The 21,545-nt window shown below is 44.3% G+C and overlaps 2 protein-coding genes across 2 annotated transcripts in view; one reads left to right on the forward strand and one right to left on the reverse strand.

Annotated features, from left to right (window-relative positions):
* Positions 1–1,789: 1,789 nt before the first annotated feature.
* Positions 1,790–21,545, forward strand: part of LOC115138564 (ATP-dependent RNA helicase TDRD9-like) — a 29,794-nt gene continuing 10,038 nt past the window's right edge. The window contains 24 exon segments of the mRNA XM_029675511.2: positions 1,790–1,971; positions 7,239–7,327; positions 7,446–7,513; positions 7,993–8,214; positions 9,428–9,549; positions 9,755–9,836; positions 9,929–10,093; positions 10,184–10,287; positions 10,425–10,544; positions 10,678–10,762; positions 10,840–10,897; positions 12,921–13,025; positions 13,136–13,233; positions 13,454–13,585; positions 16,709–16,868; positions 16,957–17,020; positions 19,115–19,223; positions 19,373–19,426; positions 19,511–19,627; positions 20,159–20,266; positions 20,370–20,470; positions 20,618–20,652; positions 20,655–20,790; positions 21,364–21,475. Of these exon segments, the coding sequence (XP_029531371.2) occupies positions 1,847–1,971; positions 7,239–7,327; positions 7,446–7,513; positions 7,993–8,214; positions 9,428–9,549; positions 9,755–9,836; positions 9,929–10,093; positions 10,184–10,287; positions 10,425–10,544; positions 10,678–10,762; positions 10,840–10,897; positions 12,921–13,025; positions 13,136–13,233; positions 13,454–13,585; positions 16,709–16,868; positions 16,957–17,020; positions 19,115–19,223; positions 19,373–19,426; positions 19,511–19,627; positions 20,159–20,266; positions 20,370–20,470; positions 20,618–20,652; positions 20,655–20,790; positions 21,364–21,475 (2,571 nt within the window). The 5' untranslated portion in view covers positions 1,790–1,846.
* Positions 1,947–5,445, reverse strand: LOC115138563 (protein RD3-like). Its single transcript, XM_029675510.2, has 2 exons — positions 5,095–5,445; positions 1,947–4,172 (listed from the first exon to the last, which is right to left on the reverse strand). The coding sequence occupies exons 1-2, from the start codon at positions 5,409–5,411 to the stop codon at positions 3,803–3,805; spliced, it is 687 nt and encodes a 228-aa protein (XP_029531370.1). The 5' UTR covers positions 5,412–5,445; the 3' UTR covers positions 1,947–3,802.

Here is a 21,545-nt window from a genome sequence, read left to right on the forward strand (position 1 = left end):
GACCTCGCATCAATGACAGTGTGTGTGCTTAGCCGGTGAGCGTGTTCCTGTAAGACGGCGTCCTGTGAGGTCTAGCGTGAGGACACGCTCTTTGAAAGGAGAGAGTTGTGTAGTGACCCTGGTTTATAAGCGCAGATATAAAATCTGCCAGTCGATGGTTCACTGTGCCTTGGGCCAGAAGGTTGAGGGTTCAAGCCGCATTCCCTTCCTGTTTCATTACAATATGTATGGATTCCAATTGGTTGTGGCTAACGTTAGCTAGCTGGCTAATGTTAGCAAGGATAGGGTTAAGGTTAGGGGTTAGCTATCCCTTCCCCTAACCCCTTAACCTAACATGCTAAAAAGTAGTATGTCGCTGCTAAAAGTTGTCCATGATGAGATTTGAACGCACAACCTTTGGGTCGCTAGATGTTTGCATTATACCAACCACTCTCGTTTCTTCTGTTTTATGTAACCATACCAAACATATCATACTAATTTGAGTGTCTCGGATTTATATTTACTGTGTTACGTCTAGTCTGAGACCAGGCTGCAAAAATCTAAAAATGATGGATAGAGGATTTTTCCCCCACATTTTGACAGTGAGGAAATATAACACATTTTCAATGCAACCATTCGCACTTGTTGAAAACCGAATAAGGCCTCGAAAAGTCTAAACGGAATCCTTGGTATGTCCCAACTCTGACATTACCATGTTGAAATTGAAAAGGGATAGGTGTTTAAAGCTGCAATATTTAACTTTTTGTGCTACCCGACCAAATTCACATATAAATGTGAGTTATAGATCTGTCATTTTCATTGAAAGCAAGAAGTGGTAGATATGTTCTATGTGCACTATTTCTATGCTTCCCATGCTTAAGTTTCCCTTTTGCATATTTTACTTTTGGTTTTGTACACCCAGCTTTAAACAGCTGTAAATACAATATTTGTGGTTTTTGAAAATACATTTCACAGTGGATTAGATGATATAGTGATTCTCTACACTATTGCTTGTTTTGTCACAAACAAAAATTAGACAAACTATTTGAATTTTAGTAACATGGAAATGGCAGAGCGATTTCTGCATACTGCACCTTTTAAGGTTAGGGACATCCCATGGATAACCTCCCTTGTCATCCCTACAGCCTATGATCTGTCGGACTCACTAAACACAAATGCTTAGTTTGTAAATTATGTCAGAGTGTTGGCGTGTGCCCCTGCCTATGCGTACATTTTAAAACCAATAACATTGTGTCATCTGGTTTTCTTTAATATAAGGAATTTAAAATGATTCATACTTTTAGGGTACTTTTGATACTTAAGTATATTTAAAACCAAATACTTTTACTCATGTTATATTTTACTCTGTGACGTTCACTTGAGTCATTTTCTGTTAAGGTATCTTTACTTTTACTCAAGTATGACAATTGTGTACTTTTTCCACCAATGCGGCTCCCGAGGCTAAATCAGGGCTAAATTAGTTTTGACAACCCCTGCAGAAGATGGATGTTTGATCCAGACCAACCCAGACTTCTCGACTCCTTTGCAAGGGATCCAGACCAACCCAGACTCCTTAACGGTGTTTCCACTAGTTACCACAGCAGAGTCAAAATGGGCTATATCGTAAAAAATGTATGAAAACCAAAAGTCGTTTTTTGGTCTTTATTTAAGGTTAGGGATAGGCATACGGATAGCAGTGTGGTTAAGGTTAGGTTTAAAATAACATTTTAATAAGCGGGGTTTATGACTGTTGGAACCCCTTAGCAGGTGTACTGTCACGTGCCTTTGAACTAATTTAGAATTCTGCAGCATCACCATTGAACACAGATCAATCGAAGCGGTCGCTGGAGTCCACAAAATATTAAACATGAACACAGCAATAACTGCAGAACAGATAACAGAATGGTTTACATTGGGCACCCAATTTGCTAACATTAGAATCACAGATGGACCTCCAAAAAAAGTAAATTCGGAGGAGTCATCAAGACAGAGGTAAGTAAACTGGCTAGCTAGATAATGTAGAATTGTTCAATTGTACACGTTCCCTCGCACTGTAGCACAGTAGCTAATTTACCAGACTGGAACTTTATACTTTTGTGTTAGCTAGCTACATTGCTACTTGCCTGACAATCAGACTGGTACCTCTGCTCTGGTTCAGTCTGAGATTAATGCTATAATTTACAAATGTTTGGAAATGTCTTCTCATAAGAGACTGTTGAATAACATTTTTTTACGTACTTTACCGGTGTCGGTGCAGTTCGTCCTTTTGCAGGTAGAAAGGTGAGACAATATATCCACAGACAAGTACATTTACATCAACTTTTCAAAACGTTTATAGTGTGTTGAGATCTCTCACCTGAAGCATGAGCAGAACCATGTAAACACTTGCACCAGCTCGTTAAGTATGCATACGTTTGTATATTTTCACATTGTGCACATGCTTCGGGTGATATAAATCCGAACGCACAGAGCTTTGAAAAGTTGACGTAATTATACTTTCCTGTGGATATATTGTCTGCAAAATGACCAGCCTCACGGACAACCGGTAAAGTATTATTTTATTCAGCTTTCTTGCTTGTAGAGGTAATGAGAGGAAACTTTCCTGACCCAAACGATCATTTCTCGCTGATGTAGAATTCTACGTGATTCAACGTTGGATCTTCAGGCTACATAGCTACCTACATAATTTAAGAAGTACTGTTTTAACTAACAAAAATAAAATGTTATAATTTACTAACACAGGAAACTATACTGAACAAAAATATAAACGCAATAATTTCTAAGATTTTACTGAGTAACAGTTCATGTAAGGAAATCAGTCAATTTAAATCAAATCATTAGGCTCTAATCTATGGATTTCACATAACTGGGAACGGTGCAGCCATAGGTGTGCCTGGTAGGGTATAGGCCCACTCACTTGGCAGCCAGGCCCAGCCAATCAGAATGAGTTTTTCCCCACAAAGGGCTTTATTACAGACAAATACTCCTCTCACAAGTGAAGCAGCCTGATATGGAGGCCCTGGGCTGTGCATGGTTACACGTGGTCTGCTGTTTTGAGGCCTGTTGGATATACTGCCAAATTCTCTACATTGATATTGGAGGCAGCTTATGGTAGAGAAATTAACATTAAATTAACTGTCAACAGCTCTGGTGGACATCTTGCAGTCAGCATGCCAATTTGCACGCCCCCTCTAAACTTCAGATATCTGTGGTGTTGTGACAAGACTGCACGTTTTAAAGTGATGTTTTATTGTCCCCAACACAAGGGGCACCTGTGTAATGATCATGCTGTTTAATCAGTTTCTTGATATGCCACAACTGTCAGGTGGATGGATTATTGTTATGCCAGAATAAGCCTTCACAAAACACAGCCCTTATTTGAAGTGTTTCTAAAATCCCCTATGGGAAAAATGAATGGTGGAAAAACAATAGGAACATTTCCTTGTTTGACCGGTATGTTTTATGGGCATTATGACTCATGGTACTCTGTAGCCAGATGCCAAAATGTCTAAGCACGGGTTGACTTGTCAGTGTAAATGAAGTCGGCTCGCTAGTAGACTAGCCTATTGTAGTAGCTAGTATTGAGATGCACCCCTAGTTCAGGTAGATAGCAGTATACATTGTTGCATGTCTGAATCTGTCCCCAAGTGTTTGTCCTGTGCAAGATTGTGTTGCAGTTCATACATTCAAATGAATAAATCTAACATTTTATGCACATTTTGGGGGGGTGGGGTGGATTTACAACTCTTTCAGGCATGACATAACAAGGATAGAAGGTAAGCATGGCCATGAGTTGGGGACTACTTTACCACCCTGTCTCCTCTCACAGCATGGTGCTGTAGGCCTCTGGGGAGTTGTGTGGCACTGGGTGATGGTAGTAGTAGGGAAGGTCCCAGTCCCTATGGGCAGTGAAAGGACTAGAGCCTCTCATAGTACGGTCCACATATCCAGAGATGGTTGGGATCTCCTCTCTCAGGGGCTCACCACAGTCCGGCACGGTGGGTGTGACAAAGCCCTGCTTCATTTGGTATCGGTTGGTCCATTCCTCCATTGGCCCAAGCAGTGCTGGCTGCGGCAGATGCTCCTCCTCTTCTTCCCCTTCCTCTTTGTTGAGGAAGTCTCTCAGCACCTGCTTGAAGACGTACACCAGCTCCCAGGGCAGGATGTTGTTGCTGGCCAGCACCTCTCGGAACCTGAGAATGGGATAGATAGAGGGATATAGTGGGTTAATAAACTCTTTAACCCAAACTGTATGAATCACAATAATGAGGCCATTTGGGAGAAGCTGTTTTGGGTTTGAATTATCCGTTAGACCTAGTTGACAAATTATGCTGATAATGATGTAGGCTATTTCAAAGTATCATGCATTGTGTGAGGTGACAAGGCTGAGGGCATATTTATGAGCTCACTCCAATCTAGTTGTCAGGAGGACATTTTGCAAAGAAGTAAAATGCTTGCAGTGAGTTTCCACACCGAATAATATCCCTTGAATAATTGGGCGATCTTGTTACTGTTGTAATGTGCTTATGCAAACCTAGTCACACCTCAGGATTGAATGGAGAGTTCTTGGGGGGGGGGTCAAGTGTTTGTGTCACTTCCGTCAGTGGTATAACTGGGCTTTGAACAATTTCTTTGACAGCCGTGAAGATCAACGATGTGGTTATGCACATCTAGTTAATGTACATTAATTTTTGCAAGACCCATGGTGGATTTAAAGGTTATTTCAAGTATGATTACAAGGGTCATGATTTCTCATTTAGCCCTCCAAAAGACCAAATCTGTGTTCATACAAATGTCACCATCACTGTAAAACATTGTGGGATGTTTTTATTTTAATAGGGATATGATATTGCTGATGCAGAGTGCTTTCCCTGGGGTTGTTTTCACTGTGCCTAGCCACATAGGATCCACTTCACTGTTGCATATTCACACCCCATGTTCCCTACTTCTGTGACGACAACACAGTGGCTTCCCTGGCAGATTGCTCTGCCCCGCTCTCCTTGAGACTCGTCTCCTTCGCCTATTGTCACCCTGGTGTGGTGGCAGTGGCTATTTCGGACACAGTGTGCTTATATGAAAAGGGTACTACTGTATGAAATTGGGTGTACAATGTACCTGGAGAGCACCGTGGCGGTCTGTATGGGCTGGATCTGGGCACACAAACGCTCCAACTGGTGACGCTCCGATGCGGGGATCAGCGTACGTAACCTTGGGTAGCTCTGAAGCCAGTGGGGGTATCCCACGGTGTTGTGGGCCAACCTGTGTTCCCGCTCCACCTCCCGTGCCAGGCGCTCCCTCTCCTCCACGTGCCACAGCAGCTCCCTGATCAATGTGCAGCTGGGTAATACCCCTGTGGACTTAGCAGACGTCCCCTCATCTTGAGCCTGTTCTCCTTCAGCACGCAACCATTTCATCCAGCTGAATAGGGGCATGGCGGAGGAATACTGTGGTTACTGCAGTGAGAAAATAAAGTATTGTACATCCTGAATCAAAAGTATTGACACTGATGTCCTGTTCTCCTGATGTCTGTTTTAACAGAACTGTTGAAATAATTGCAATTGATTTGATCTGCACTCGTTGAAGACTTGACATGTTGGAAAGTGAGAAATGGATCACCTCCATACAAGCTGACCTCTGTCTTCATCAGTGTTCTGATATCATTCAGTGGCATTCTCTCTGTTGAGGAGGATGCCCAGGTGTGGGTGTGTACTGAACTCCTCAGACTGTTGGTTCCCTCTGTACCTCACACCTTAGCTACACTCAGATTAGGCAGCCTGGAGTAACGGGTACTGTAGTGCTATATCAATGTCTCAAAGCATAAGAAAAGTCATTTGTTTTATTAAACCTGACTGTCCTAGAAAATGTCTAAGAATAATGGGCCAAATAATTTGTCTATTGTCTAGATGAGTGACATTTTATTGTTGGAACTTTCTGACCATAAATGGCAAATAGCCTATGTACTGTGAAATGTAATTTACAAAAAAATAAACATAAAATACACATGGTTGTTGGTACTTACTCTTGAATGCTGCAGTGAGGATGCTTGCGGGAGAGCCAGTCGTAGGCAGAGATCAACACAGAGTAGCATCTCCAGGACTCTGTATCCATGGGTCTGTCAGTGAAGTCTCCATTCTCTGGTTCTTACTGGACTTGTAGTCCTGATCGAGAGTGGCTCATACGCTGTCTGCACTCCTCTGCTGTCTGTAAGAAATTGTCCTCTCTGTACTGCGCAATCTTCACTCGTCCCTGATCTCCTGTCCTGTGGACTGTGTCCAGCGGAGTTACTCAGGGTTTTCCTCTGACTCAATGCGGTCTCCTTTCCTTTTGTGCTGCTTTGTTGTAAGGTCAGCTGCTTTGTTAGATGCTGAAGAGTGTGTGCATGTCAACCCTTGTGCATTTTTAGATGTGTGTGTGAGCTGCTCCCAGCTCTGACAGTGTGTCTGCCTGCTGTGTAGATAAAGTCCTCCTCTCGCCCGGAGAGAAGCTGAGATGACTGGGACTGCTCTCTCTGCAACACTGCCCCAGGCCTGACTGGCCCAGCCACGGAATGAGAGGAGTGGGGGAGATGACAGGGAGGACGAGTAAGAGAGGAATGTTAGAAACTCAGAGAAAAAAGGGAAATCATTTCTGGTGGAAGGGAGGGAATTTAGAAAGAAAGTAGGGGGAGAGCTATTTGACTTGACAAAGACACACTAGCATTACTCAACATTATTTACTCAGTGAAAAAGCCACATTATCACTACTAGGATGCGGCTGCCTAATATGAGTGCAACGGGGGGAGCTTTGTTTCACCTAGTTTTTATTACACCTCTTTTTCTAAGAGTGTAGTGGTGTATCTAGAACCTAAAAGGGTTCTTCAGCTGTCCTTGAAGAACCCTTTTTTTTGGTTCCAAGAAGAAAGAGCCCTTTTGGGTTCCATATAGAACCATTTCCACAGAGGGTTCTACCTGGAACCAAAAAGGGTTGTACCTAGAACTAAAAAGGGTTGTACCTAGAACTAAAAAGGGTTATTGTATGGGGAAAGCTGAAGAACCCTTTTGGAATCCTTTTTTGTAAGAGTGTACATTGACTTACAGAACTGCATTGTCTCTCCTTGACGCTTAAATGCTGATAAGTTTGGTTTTCTAAAAGGATTGGGTGGCTGGACTGAAACACCATACAGTAATTTTCTCTTGTTTGGCCAGACCAAAGAGTCATGGAATTGTGACATTTCAGTGCACAATCTTTTGATTTACCTGAGAATCTGTGTTTCTCTCTAGCCCTGCAAAAGCTCCCCATCAGCAGGTCAGCCCAAAGAGTGAACATGGGGGAATGAGGAACAAGACAAGAAAGCCTGACTTTTCTGCGAGTGAGTTACACATTGATATACCTTTCTAATTAATTTGGATTTCAATTGGATTTCTTTTTTTCCCCGACAATTAAGAAAGTCAATGAGCAAACCTTTTTGTGTTTCTCTCCAACTCTAGGTGCGCCTCCACCCCCATTGGCCAGTTATGACTACCCCAGCTTGCCCATCACAAAGAATAGACAGGAGGTAAAATACTTTAGTAGCCACACACGCTTTAGGTACTTCTGCCATTTCAGACCTTTTCAGGTCATAGACTTGAACAGAGATGGTCATTGGCAACAGTTCCTCAGGTCGTAACTCCATTCAAGGTTTTACTGTGCTTCAGATGAACACTGATTCTATCTGATGGAGCCATAGGCGCAACAAGAGCAGGGACCCTAACTCACTGTGACTGTCATCACATGCTTTCAAGTAACAGTCTGATGGAGAAGGGCCATTATTGAAAATATCTGTGTTTCAGACTTTCATCTCCTACTCAGATTCACATTTATTGTCCAGCAAGAGCAGAATCTGAATGTTTTGGATGTTTTTGTGACTGAGCATAAACAACAGATTAGAATACTTTATTATAAACTGCAATTTAGGTTGTTGAATCATATTTTGATTTTCAGCTTTAAAATGGCAAATCTAATGTTCTCTCTTCTGTTGTGTTTGTGTATTTCTAGCTCATCTCTCTGATCGAGAACAACTCTGTGGTGATCATTCGTGGAGCCACAGGCAGTGGGAAGACTACCCAGCTGCCTCAGTTCATCCTAGACTACTACAGCGAGAAGAATGCCCCCTGTAACCTCGTGGTCACCCAGCCTCGCAAAATAGGCGCCAGCAGCATTGCCCGATGGGTTGCCAGAGAGCGCAAGTGCACCCTGGGTAGTCTGGTGGGATACCAGGTTAGTGAAGAATTCACACCACACTCACTCATACCTTGTTAATTATACAATTTTGATATCTATACCCCAAAAAACACAATACCATTCACACCATACACATCCCTTGGTGGAAAGAAGAGAGAAAAAGATGCAAGAAACAAGAATTCAGAGTTCAGGTTGCATAACAAGGGGCAGTGGACTGAGTTTCGCACCTCTAGCGATACTATTATCTCTCGATGAAGCGCTGTACAAAAAGCCCACTTGACGTCTGTGAGAGGAGTGGAAGGAGTGGGGTGGACAGGATTCCATGCTGGACTGTTTCCAGGCTGTCTGGTTGCATTGTGTCCAGCTCTGAAACAAGAGACAGTCTAATTATAACTCCCTGCTCCTCGCCTTGCTCTGCTCTGCTGTGGACTGCAGCAGGGGTGATGTCACTGCTAGCAAGACAGTGATTGAGGAGTGATACAGTGATGGGCTGACCTGATGAACACCTAAGGGCTTGAAAGCTTGTCAGAATAAATATAGATGGGAGGTCACAGTATAGTGGAGAGTGTGAACTAATGAAAGATGAAGGGGTGAAGCAGAGCTGTAGGAGACGCTAGAATATAATGGTAGCCTAGTACTCATACTCTGCACCTTGTGGGAGCTATAAATTGTTATTTATACCATTCATGTACCACTATATAATGATTATTATTAAATTGATAGGTTCCTACCAGTGTAATGGTTCCAGTGGAGAGCTGGAGAAACTGATGGGTTCCAGGCCTTGAGGATGTATGGAGAGTTTCCACTTTCACAGTGACCTTCCCCTGTCAGTACTAACAAGGAGGGCTGCTTTTATCCAGTTCTCTTAGCTTTGGCTCTGTCTGTCCTAGGGGGATTGTAGTGGATATTTACTGTGCCTTCTCTCGATCTTTAGTTTCTCTGAGAGTTTTATGAAAGGCAAGCCGTAAGGGAATTTGTACTTAGAGTAGAGTAGCAGAACATGAGGGCATCTTCCCTGGGGGGGGAGACGTGGTTGTTAGGACAGGTCATTTGTCTGATAGAGAGTCACGTTGTGTGGTGAGACAGTGCTCTGGGTAATGATTGTTTGATGTCACAGATGGAAGCGACAGTAGATGTAGCATCCTCACGTCTGCCTTTAGGCGTCACCTTTCCTCTTGACCTACATGGATGTGTTTATGTGCTTGTGTGTGAATGTACACTTGCCACTTAGCCATTATGTTTGTTTCAGGTGGGCCTAGAGAAGATGGCCACTGAACACACCGGACTCATCTACATGACCACTGGGGTGCTGCTGCAGAAACTGGTCGGCGCCAAGAGCCTGACTGAGTACTCCCACATCTTCATAGATGAGGTAACCAAGACTCACTTTCCTGTTGAGACAGACTGGTAGTCATTTCAAAGTCGTCTACAGATGACTTGACCGCTAATAATGTTGTCCTATCTGGTGTTCAGTGTATCTTAGTACCCAGTAACATCAAACTAGCTGATGGTGAGTAATATCTTGTCTTGGCAGTGGATGAGCCAGTAGGTAAGCAGGGTGGTTCTGTGTATTTCCGGTCCATGAGCGGACGGAGGAGTTGGACTTTCTCCTGTTGGTTGTGAGGAAGCTCCTCCATTCCAACTCTTGTTACATCAAGGTGAGCCCACGCTTCTCAGCACTCACCACCATGTGATCCTAAACCGTACTGACTAAACAGACACACAACGCCTCCCTTCCCTCTTTATGCAGGTCATCCTCATGTCAGCCACCATCAACTGCAGGGAGTTTGCAGAGTACTTTGGCACGCCTATCCGCAGCCAGATGAACCCAGCCTATGTGTTTGAGGTGGAGGGGGCTCCCTACGCCATTAACGAGTTCTACCTGGATGACCTCTGCAGCCTGATTCCTCACAGGGTGGGCGGGGAAGCATCAAGCCTCGTCTGTGGATGTAGCTGGTACTCACAGTTTAGACTAACCTAACACTGTCTGTGTATTATCTATCAGGTGGATACCCACCATCCAGATGAACCTTACATCACTGTGGAGATGTACAATGTGGCTGTCAGCCTTATCCAGAGTTTTGATGAGCTGGAGGCCAAAGATCAGAGGTTAGGGTTCAAGCAGCAGTACTCTTCATCTTAGCTTGCCTGATAAATTAAGAATTTGTTCACTATTTATTAGTTACTGTTGATTTTAGATGTCCTATAGTTGTCCAATAATTATCTCATTGTGTGTATCTCAACAGCAGCACTGAGTGGGAGGGACGCCTGTCTCTGCCAGACCGGGGCAGTGTGCTGGTGTTCCTTCCTGGTCTGGGTGAGATCCACTACATGCAAGAGGCCTTGTCGAAGCTGGTGCGCAAGAGGTGGGTGTTGTGTGTCTGACGTTCATTGGTTACGTCTCTGGGGCATGACTATGGTAGGTTGTGTGTGTGTGTGTCCGGTACTTAGTAGAAACTTGATGGTGCTGTTATGGTGTTGTTATGGTGTATCTTTCAGACTGCAGGTGTACCCTCTCCACTCCTCTGTCACTCTGGAGGAGCAGAACGGGGTGTTTCTGGTGCCTGTCCCAGGGTACAGGAAGGTGACTATCACACCACTCTACTGAATAGGACTTCTAGAACGTAGCTCTGTTTTTTAATGTTCTGTCTGTCTCCACAGATCATCCTCTCCACCAACATTGCAGAGAGCTCTGTTACAGTCCCAGATGTCAAATATGGTGGGTGTTTTCTTTTTCATAATGTTTATATATAAACTCAGCAAAAAAAAAGAAACGTCCTCTCACTGTCAACTGCGTTTATTTTCAGCGAAATTAACATGTTATGTTCATACAAATATTTACACAAGATTCAACAACTGAGACATAAACTGAACAAGTTCCATAGACATGTGACTAACAGAAATGGAATAATGTGTCCCTGACAAAGGGGGAGTCAAAAGTAAGTCAGTATCTGGTGTTGCCACCAGCTGCATTAAGTACTGTAGTGCATCTCCTCCTCATGGACTGCACCAGCTTTGCTAGTTCTTGCTGTGAGATGTTACCCCACTCTTCAACCAAGGCACCTGCAAGTTCCTGGACATTTCTGGGGGGAATGGCTCAAGCCCTCACCCTCCAATCCAACAGGTCCCAGACATGCTCAATATGGATTGAGATCCGGGCTCTTCACTGGCCATGGCAGAACACTGACATTCCTGTCTTGCAGGAAATCACGCACAGAACGAGCAGTATGGCTGGTGGCATTGTCATGCTGGAGGGTCATGTCAGGATGAGCCTGCAGGAAGGGTACCACATGAGGGAGGAGGATGTCTTCCCTGTAACGCACAGCGTTGAGATCGCCTGCAATGACAATAAGCTCAGTCCGATGATGCTGTGACACCGCCCCAGACCATGACTGATCCTCCACCTCCAAATCGATCCCGCTCCAGAGTACAGGCCTCGGTGTAACGCTCATTCCTTTGACGATAAACGCGAATCCGACCATCACCCCTGGTGAGACAAAACCGCGACTTGTCAGTGAGGAGCACTTTTTGTCAGTCCTCACTGGTCCAGTGACGGTGGGTTTGTGCCGATAGGTGACGACGTTGCCGGTGAGGTCCTGCCTTACAACAGGCCTACAAGCCCTCAGTCCAGCCTCTCTCAGCCTATTGCGGTCAGTCTCAGCACTGATGGAGGGATTGTGCGTTTCTGGTGTAACTTGGGCAGTTGTTGTTGCCATCCTGTACCTGTCCTGCAGTTGTGATGTTCGGATGTACCGATCCTGTGCAGGTGTTGTTACACGTGGTCTGCCACAGCGAGGATGATCAGCTGTCCATCCTGTCTCCCTGTAGTGCCGTCTTAGGCATCTCACAGTACGGACATGGCAGTCCTCATGCCTCCTTGCAGCATGCCTAAGGCACGTTCTCGCAGATGAGCAGGGACCCTGGGCATCTTTCGTTTTGTTTTTCAGAGTCAGTAGAAAGGCCTCTAGGTGTCCTAAGTTTTCATAACTGTGACCTTAATTGCCTACCGTTTGTAAGATGTTAGTGTCTTAACGACCGTTCCACAGGTGCATGTACATTAATTGTTTATGGTTCATTGAACTTGCATGGGAAACAGTGTTTAAACCCTTTACAATGAAGATCTGTGAAGTTATTTAGATTTTTACGAATTACCTTTGAAAGACAGGATCCTGAAAAGGGGACGTTTCTCTTTTTGCCTAGTTTATATTATTATTTTAAAAAAAGATTCCCCAATTTCGTGGTATCCAATTGGTAGTTACAGTCCTGTCCCATCGCTGCAACTCACGTACCGATGAAGGTTGAGAGCCGTGCGTGCTTTGAAACAACCCAGCCAAGCCGCACTGCTTCTTGACAACGCCCGCTTAACCCGGAAGCCAGCCGCACTAATGTGTCGGGGGATACACCGTACACCTGGCCAACGTGTCAGCGTGCATTGCACCCGGCCCGCCACAGGAGTTGCTAGTGCACAATGGGACAGGAACATCTCTGCCAGCCAAACCCTCCCCTAACCCGGACAGCGCTGGGCCAATTGTGCGCCGCCCCATTGGTTTCCTGGTCGCGGCCGGCTGTGACAGAGCCTGGAACCAGGTTCTCTGGTGGCACAGCTAGCACTGCTATGCAGTGCCTTAGACCACTGTGCCACTCAGGGGGGCCTTTTTCATAATGTTTACAGACATCCCTTGCTATATGTACTGCATACTGTATTCACTCCGTGTCTGAATTTGATGTATTCCTGTTGACAGTGATTGATTTCTGTCTGGCGCGTCACATGGTCTGTGACAAAGAGACCAGTTACCAGTCCCTCCGCCTCACCTGGGCCTCCAAGACCAACTGCAACCAGCGCAGAGGTACAGTACTATGCAGTTCCACCTCAGATTGGCCATCAGGGAGGCAATTGATATTCCAATTCAATAATACAATTCCCAATGAGGATTTGTGAATCCTCTCTCCCTCTCAGGCAGGGCTGGGCGAGTGTCTAAGGGCTACTGTTACCGGCTGGTGACCAAGGAGTTCTGGAGCAATGAGATCCCAGACTATGTGGTCCCTGAGTTGGTGGTAAGAGTCATACATTAGGTCAGCCCTGGTGGCAAAGAATCAAGCTCATAACTATAATTGATAGTATGATGATTAACAACTGCGAAGTTGATGGATTCATTTGTTGATTGACTTATGCACTGGATGTGATTACTGAAAAACTAGGCAGGCTACTCAACTAGACTTATAAAGCTGCTAGTTTATTCTGACAGTAACTATGATATTTTTGTACTTTTCCCAGCGTGCCCCCCTGGCCAACATCATGCTCAAGGTGAAGCTACTGGACATGGGGGACCCCCGCTCCCTCCTCTCCACTGCCCTCTCACCCCCCAACCTCAACGACATCGAGAGGACTGTGCTTCAGCTCAAAGAGGTACCTCACTGTGGACCTGCTGACATCCTTATCCCAAACAGACATTGATGGAATTGGATTAATGTACTAAAATATACAACGTGCAACAATTTCTGAGATTTTACTGAGTTACAGTTCATATAAGGAAATCAGTCAATTTAAATACATTCATTAGATCCTAATCTATGAATGTCACATGACTGGGAATAGAGATATGCATCTGTTGGTCACATATCTTTAAAAAAAGGTAGGGGCGTGGATCAGAAAACCAGTCGGTATCTGGCGTGGCCACCATTTGCCTCATGCAGCACGACACATCTCCTTTGCAAAGTTTATCAGGCTGTTGATTGTGGCCTGTGGAATGTTCTCACTCCTCTTCAATGGCTGTGCGAAGTTACTGGATATTCGCAGGAACTGGAACATGCTGTCGTACACATCGATCATTGAGCATCCCACAAATGTATGCAGGCCATGGAAAAACTGGAACATTTTCAGCTTCCAGGAATTGTGTACAGATATGGGACCGTTTCATGCTGAAACATGAGGTGATGGCGGCGGATGAATGACTCGGCAATGGGCCTCAGGATCTTGTCACGGTGTCTCTGCATTCAAATTGCCAGCGATAAATGCAGTTGTTTGTGGCTTACCGTAATGGTGCCCCATGGTGGTAAGCTACACCACCACCATGGGGCACTCTGTTCACAACGTTGACGGCAGTCAACTGCTTGCCCACACAAAGCAATACACGTTGTCTGCCATCTGCTCGGTATAGTTGAAACCGGGATTCATCCATGAAGAGCACACTTCTCCAGCGTGCCATTGGCCATCGACGGTGAGCATTTTCCCACTGAAGTCAGTTACAACACCGAACTGCAGTCAGGTCAAAACCCTGGTGAGGACAACAAGCACGCAGATTAGCTTCCCTGAGACTGTTTCTGACAGTTTGTGCAGAAATTCTTCGGGTTGTGCAAACCCACAGTTTCATCAGCTGTCCAGGTGGCTGGTCTCAGACGATCCTACAGGTGGAGGTCCTGGGCTAGCGTGATTACACATGGTCTGTGTTTGTGAAGCCGGTTGGACGTACTGCCAAATTCTCTAAAATGCCAATTGCACGCCCCCTCAACTTGAGACATCTGTTGCATTGTGTTGTGTAACTGCACATTTTAGTGGCCTTTTGTCCCCAGCACAAGGTGCACCTGTGTAATGATCATTCTGTTTGATCAGATTCTTGATATGCCACACCTGTCAGATGGATCATCTTGGCAAAGGAGAAATACTCACACAGGGATGTAAACAAATTTGTGCACATAATTTGAGAACATAGGACCAACACTTTGCATGTTGCGTTTTTATATTTTTGTTCAGTATAGATACAGCGGTGCTGAAAGCCCAGTTCTGTCACTGTGTGTTTGTGATGTTGCAATGATTTCCTAACGTTGGTTCTGCTGTATCAGGACCTCTGCGTCAGCTAGCATTAGCTCTGTCAGTGGTGTTTGTGAGTGTGGTTGTCAGGTGTGATTTTGGGGGGGGGGGCATGTGCTGTGGATGGGCTCTTCAAATAAAATATTTGTCACATGCTTCCTAAACAACAGGTGTAGACTAACAGTGAAATGCTTATTTATGGGCCCTTCCCAACAAATAATAGAAAAATATTAACACAAGGAAGAAATACAAAATGAGCAATGATAACTTTGCTATATACATGGGGTACCAGTACTGAATTGATGTGCAGGGGTATGAGGTAATTGAGGTAGATATGTACATATAGGTAGGGATAAAGTAACTAGGCTACAGGTAGATAATAAACGGTAGCAGCAGCGAATGTGATGAGTCAAGAGTTGACACAAAAAGGTTCGGGAGTTGTAGCGATGGGACAAGACCGTAAACTACCAATTGGATACCACGAAAAATGGGTAAAATAAAAACAAGACTCGAGGCTGTAATCGCTGCCGAAGGAGCTCCCAACAAAGTACTGAGTAAATGGTCTGAATGCTTATGTAATATTATTATTATTTATTTTTTTACAAATTTGCAAACATTTCATTTTTTGTTTTGTCATTATGGTGTATTGTGTGTAGATTGAGGAAAACTAACATTTAATCAATTTTAGAATAAGCCTGTCACACAACAACATGGAAAAAGACCTGTATACTGAACAAAAATAGGAATGCAACATGTAAAGTGTTGTTCCCATGTTTAATGAGCTAAATTTAAAAGATTCCAGTAATGTTCCGTATAGTATGCACAAAAAGCTTATTTTGTTTGCATCCTTGTTGGTGATAATTTCTTCTTTGCCAAGATAAACCATCCACCTGACAAGTGTGGCACAAACATGATTAAACGGCATGATCATTACATGTGCAGTTCTGTCACACAACACATTGCCACATATGCTTTGAAGGGGCGTGCAATTGACATGCTGACTTTCAGGAATGTCCACCAGAGCTGTTGCCAGAGAATTGAATGTTCATTTCTCTAACATAAGCCGCCTCCGTTGTTTTAGAGATTTTAGCAGTATATCCAACCGGCATCACAACCACAGACCACATGTAAACACACCAGCCCAGGACCTTTTTGTGGGGATAAACTCATTTTGATTGGCTGGGCCTGGCTCCCCAGTCATAGTGAAACCCTAATCGATGGGTTTCACATGACTGGGCAGGGACGCAGCCATTGGTGGGCCTGGGAGGGCAGGGGCGCAGCCATGGGTGGCATATCAAGAAGGCCCACTCACTTAGGAGCCAGGTCCACCCATGGCTGCGCCCCGCCCAGTCATGTGAAACCCATAGATTCTGGCCTAATGATTTTTTTTCAGTTGACTAATTTACTTATATGAACAGTAACTCAGTAAAATGGTTGAAATTGTTGCATGCTGCATTTGTATATTTTTGTCCTCTGTATTTAGCAGTCTTTATGGCTTGGGGGTGGAAGCTGTTCAGGGTCCTGTTAGTTCTAGACATGGTGCATCGGTACCGCTTGCCGTGCGGTAGCAGAGAGGACAGTCGGGTCTCTTTGGCTGGAAGGATTGATGGATAGAGACATTTTGACTGTGAATCAGTGTGTGTGTAATGTGTGACACTAAGCATTCTTGCAGTCAGTTATCATTGAAGGAAAGAGAATCGTCATGACGTGTTTGTGGTGTAGATGGGCGCACTGTCCCTGGGGAACAATGGGCAGGGCCAGAAGCATTTTGATGGAGAGCTGACGTTCCTGGGTCGGATGCTGGCTAACCTGCCTGTGGACCTGCACCTGGGGAAGATGATCGGACACGTCTTTGGCTGTCTGGAGGAGTGCCTCATCATAGGTCAGTGGGGTTTGGGTTTTTGCTTTGTGTGTTTGGTCAACAACGACGACTCCGTGTGTGTGTCTCTCTCTCTCTCTCTCTCTCTCAGCTGCCTCCCTGTCTCTGAAGAGCTTCTTTGCCATGCCCTCCCTACAACAGCTGGCAGGCTACAGGTGAGTCAGCACATTAAAATGTATGCATTTTCTCTCATTCAGCAAAAAATATATAATTGCACTTATAAACTGGGTGGTTTGAGCCCTGACAGCCATTGTATATCAGATGTTGATAACCTGTTTTATAACAGCAATAAGGCACCTCAGGTTTGTGATATATGGCCAATATACCATGGCTCAGGACTGTAGTGTTTTGCGTAGGCCAATGTACACAGTCACCAAAAACCATTAGGGAGGGTCAGAAAAGGGTAGGTTACAGTTCAGTTTGCTTGTTTACATGCAGATGCTTCTTAATAAAACCTTTTTTAAACAAGCCATTACACTTCCTTATTACCATGGCATTTCATTTTTGTTCCCCCAGGTTATTAAATATCAATTAAGAAATGCCAGGTTGGAGAGAATCTGTAGCATTTTCGTATTAACACAGAATTAACGGAATCAAAATAAAGCTACATGCCTACCCTTTTCTTGTTTGTTGGCTTTTTCTGCATATAAATAAATAAAATACATATCCTCTTTCGACGTACAAAACCATTAAAACGAAGGCCGCTTTTCCCGAAATATTTGCATGAAGTCACAATCCACGCTGCTGCAGTCATTCGACGACATTGGCATATGTTATTCAAAGAGAGGATGCCATAATGAGAAATAATGTACTGTAGCAAAAGCTACTGAAAATAGTCCTTTTACAAGAGATGGAGTCCATACAGGTTACTTTAGGAAACTTGGTGACTGGACATAATAGGACTATAGAGAGAATCAGCAAACTCACCCACCCTTGTAAAAGCACCTGTCAAATCAAAGCCATCAGAATATGTCAGACACAAGCAAATATATATATTTTCCTTAAAATGTATTAAAAAACCTAGGCCTACCTTAGGCTATAAGGAACTGAAAATGGAAATATGAAAGGGACAGCTATGCTATAGTAATATGAAAACAAATACACACACCGCATGTCCATAGCCTATTTATCAGCAATGCTGATTGTCGAGTTGAAAAAGATTTTTCAAAAACTGAGGAACTATTATAATTTGACTTACTGTGTGAGGTGAAGAAAAATGACAAGCTCAGCTGGGCACTTTCATACATTTACGAGAAGTAGGCCAGGTACCTATTCGTGCTCAGGCGTGCGCCATAAACATTAACAGGACAGGGAAACCAGACACATGCTCACATGGAGCGTGTAAATGATGGGATGAAATAAACTATGTGTAGCAGGTTGTGAACTCTACAAACAGCATTTCCACTCCGAGAATGGTAAACTACGAAGTAATGCATGCATTAACAGAAATTAATGTAACCAAATGACAGGGTTTAACGGTAAATTGCCTGTTTTACATATGGTAGGCTACCACATGGGCATTCGTAAAAGTGCATTGTAGGCCGATGGTATATAGCCTAGGCTGCTATTCTAATTTGCAGGGGTAGGAGGGCATAATTCATTTTTCTTTGTCTCGCCTACGGTGGCATATTGTCCAGGACTGGGCCTGATCAGCGTTGATTAGTCTATAAATAGAGAAGATTCCAGATAAATTTATACCATGCCAGGTTGGAGAGGATTGGGACATTGTCCATTTGACACATCATTAGCGTGTTAGGCTATAGGCCTTAGAGCCAGAACAACCTTTTATTAATGAAAAGTCAGACACCAACCTTTTTTTTTTAAATACCAATTTATTTATTTTACTCACAAGCAATGAAAACGTTAGTTCGTATAAAAATTTTACACATCAAATTTTTTGTTATATTTTTTTTTACTGAAGTGCCATAGCCTATAGCTCTCTACACCCCCAAACATCTAGCCGGATTAGCTGCTCCAGCATCGAAGGACAGTTGGAAAGACGAGATGTAGAAAAGTTGAATAGACTAATATAGCAAAACAATTGCTTATCATTATTTAACACTCCCACTATTAGGTCAAGTTTACATGAAAATACAGTTAGTAAAAATAGTGAATATAGTCCTATTTGGAAGGTTTTGAACGTTATTTTATTTTCATGAGCCTTCATCCGTAAGTCAGTTATTAAATTACCACCACAGTGCTAGCTATAACACTCGTCCCTGTCTTCTCTTAAATGTTTGAATATTTAGGAGCAAGCTGTCCTTTGCACACGGTGTGCCGACTGATTCCATTGCTTTTGTCAACGCATTCAAGGCTTGGCACACGTCCAGAAACAAGGGGGAGCTGAGGCACCCAAAAGTGAGAGCATTTAGATCGTTATGTTGCATAAATTAACTTCCAACATGGATAATGCATAGAAGCTTATGTAATAAAGGAGGTGCCTAAAGACATCAGACAAGGTGTGTGTGTGTGTGTGTGTGTGTGTGTGTGTGTGTTCTTCCTCCCAGGATGAGCTGGAGTGGGGCAAGGAGAACTGCATCCAGATCAAGAGGATCAGAGAGGTATAGAGACGAGCATCTCACGAAACACACACCAGTTGTCCCTAATTTCTGACCACCTGACCCCGACTCTGTGACCCCCCCCAGGTGGCCGAGCTCTATGAGGACCTGAAGAAGAGGACGTCCCAGTTCAACATGCATGTGATTGAGAACCCATTGCCCATGGACTACTCCAGCCTCCACAAGCAGAGATTCATCTTGCAGGTGAGCCCGAGGCACATGCAAGCATTCTGGAGCTCTACACCTTACTTCCAACTTATCTCTATTCAATTGAGGGAAGGCTTAACTGAATAGAGTAAGCCTTCATTGAAATACATCACAAGATTGGTGAGAAGAGAGCAGATTGATTGCACAGGTATGCCCATGGATTAATTAGCAAGTGTGGTAAAATTGCATTATTCAGCAGTGCTTATTGGCCATAGGGTAATAGGTTACTGACGTTCTGCACGTGGCTAATTAACAGTAAAGGAGGAAAAGCGACATGAGAACATTGTAAACATCAGATGTAAATTCTTGCTGTGCCCATAGAGGAAGCAATGCCAATTATATTGTGCTTACTGAATGAAATGAGTGATCTCTCCATTCAGACCAGCCTTACTGATTTTGATCCTGCGTTATCAACTACTTTATCATTATTGTTATGACACTAATTTCACCTTGTGTACCTAGCCCTTCTAAACAGACTATCACTCTGGCCTAGTCTATTTGATAGAATCTCATCTTTCTTTTTCTCAGGTGGTTATCGCTGGTGCCTACTACCCCAACTACTTTGCCCAAGGGGAAATGGATGAAGAGCTGGCCTCCAAAGACCTGTCCGGCCATGATCCCAAAACAACAGTGCTAGTATGATGCCTTTACCCCCGATTCATCAGATTCCTATACATGAACCGTGTTGTATCTTGTGAATGCTAGCCCACTGACCGGCTCTTTGACTGTTTGGTCTCAGGTGAGGAACCTGCCCCCCTATAGTTTCCTGTACTATAAGCAGCTGCAGTCCCTGTTCCGCCAGTGTGGCCAGGTCAAGTCCATAGCCTTTGATGGATCCCGGTAACAAACTAATAGATGAAACCTTGACTATATGTACCATAACTCATCATGTTTCATAGATAAATACTTCTTAGATGTTTTGACCTAAATGGTCTAACAGCATACCCATAGTTCATTGGTAAGATGAACATTTGTTTGTTCGTTCAGGGGGCATGTGGAGTTCTACCGGATGACTACCCGGGGTCGGGGGTGCTCCCTGAGGTGTCACTGGCCCTCCTCCTGGCCCACCAGAGGCATCCTCTGGACCTGTTTGTGCACCCCAGTGACGAAGTGGAGTCCCACGCTGGGAGCAGGACCGTCTGCCACATGAGATACGCTCGGTAGAAAGCCTATACATCCTTCTCACGCTAATAATACTCTGCTAGGAGCTGTAGTTTTAACCCTTTCATATGCTACCAAATACAGTTTTCTGCATGGGTGAAGCATCTTACCCCAACTTCTCAAGATAAATGTGTTTTGCGGTCAGTTGATGTCTAGGTAATGCCAGCTCTGGCTCAGGGCCAGGTACCTCTTCAGGGGCGTGGCGGTGTCCTGTCAGTGGCTGTTTGGGGGAAGTGGGCCCTGCAGCCACCCACAGGCTGCACCCCTCCACACTGGGCCTTGATGTAACCTGACGTGCTGGCACTATGGTTAACACTCCACAGCCATCACACAGCCTCTTAGAGGGGAGATTTAGGCCGAGCTAGACCGCGCCCCCCCCTTTCTCCTCCATACACACATTTAGAGACTGGGCTGTCATGAGAGTGAGTTACAGTTGGGTCAGTCTCATAGATTATCTGTGTCACTGATGCAGCTCAGTGACTGACTGTTACACTTGAACTGTGTTCCCCCTTGGAGGGATCCTCCAGGTTTCTTTTTTCATCACTCATTCTATCCAGTTCTGTGGTTTGCAGGGTGAATGTGGACTTCCAGGACAACTCGGTCTACCCAGTGGGGGTGCTGAGCAGTACCATCGACCCAGACAAGCTGCCTTCCAACCCAGTCTTCGTGGTCAACATTACAGAAGTTAGTAATCAGGCTGAAACTCCTTTTTCAGTCACATTTCTTTGAGTTATTTGTGTAAATGAGTAATGTG

Source organism: Oncorhynchus nerka, linkage group LG12 (genome assembly GCF_034236695.1).
Source record: "Oncorhynchus nerka isolate Pitt River linkage group LG12, Oner_Uvic_2.0, whole genome shotgun sequence".
NCBI classification, from domain to species: domain Eukaryota; kingdom Metazoa; phylum Chordata; class Actinopteri; order Salmoniformes; family Salmonidae; genus Oncorhynchus; species Oncorhynchus nerka.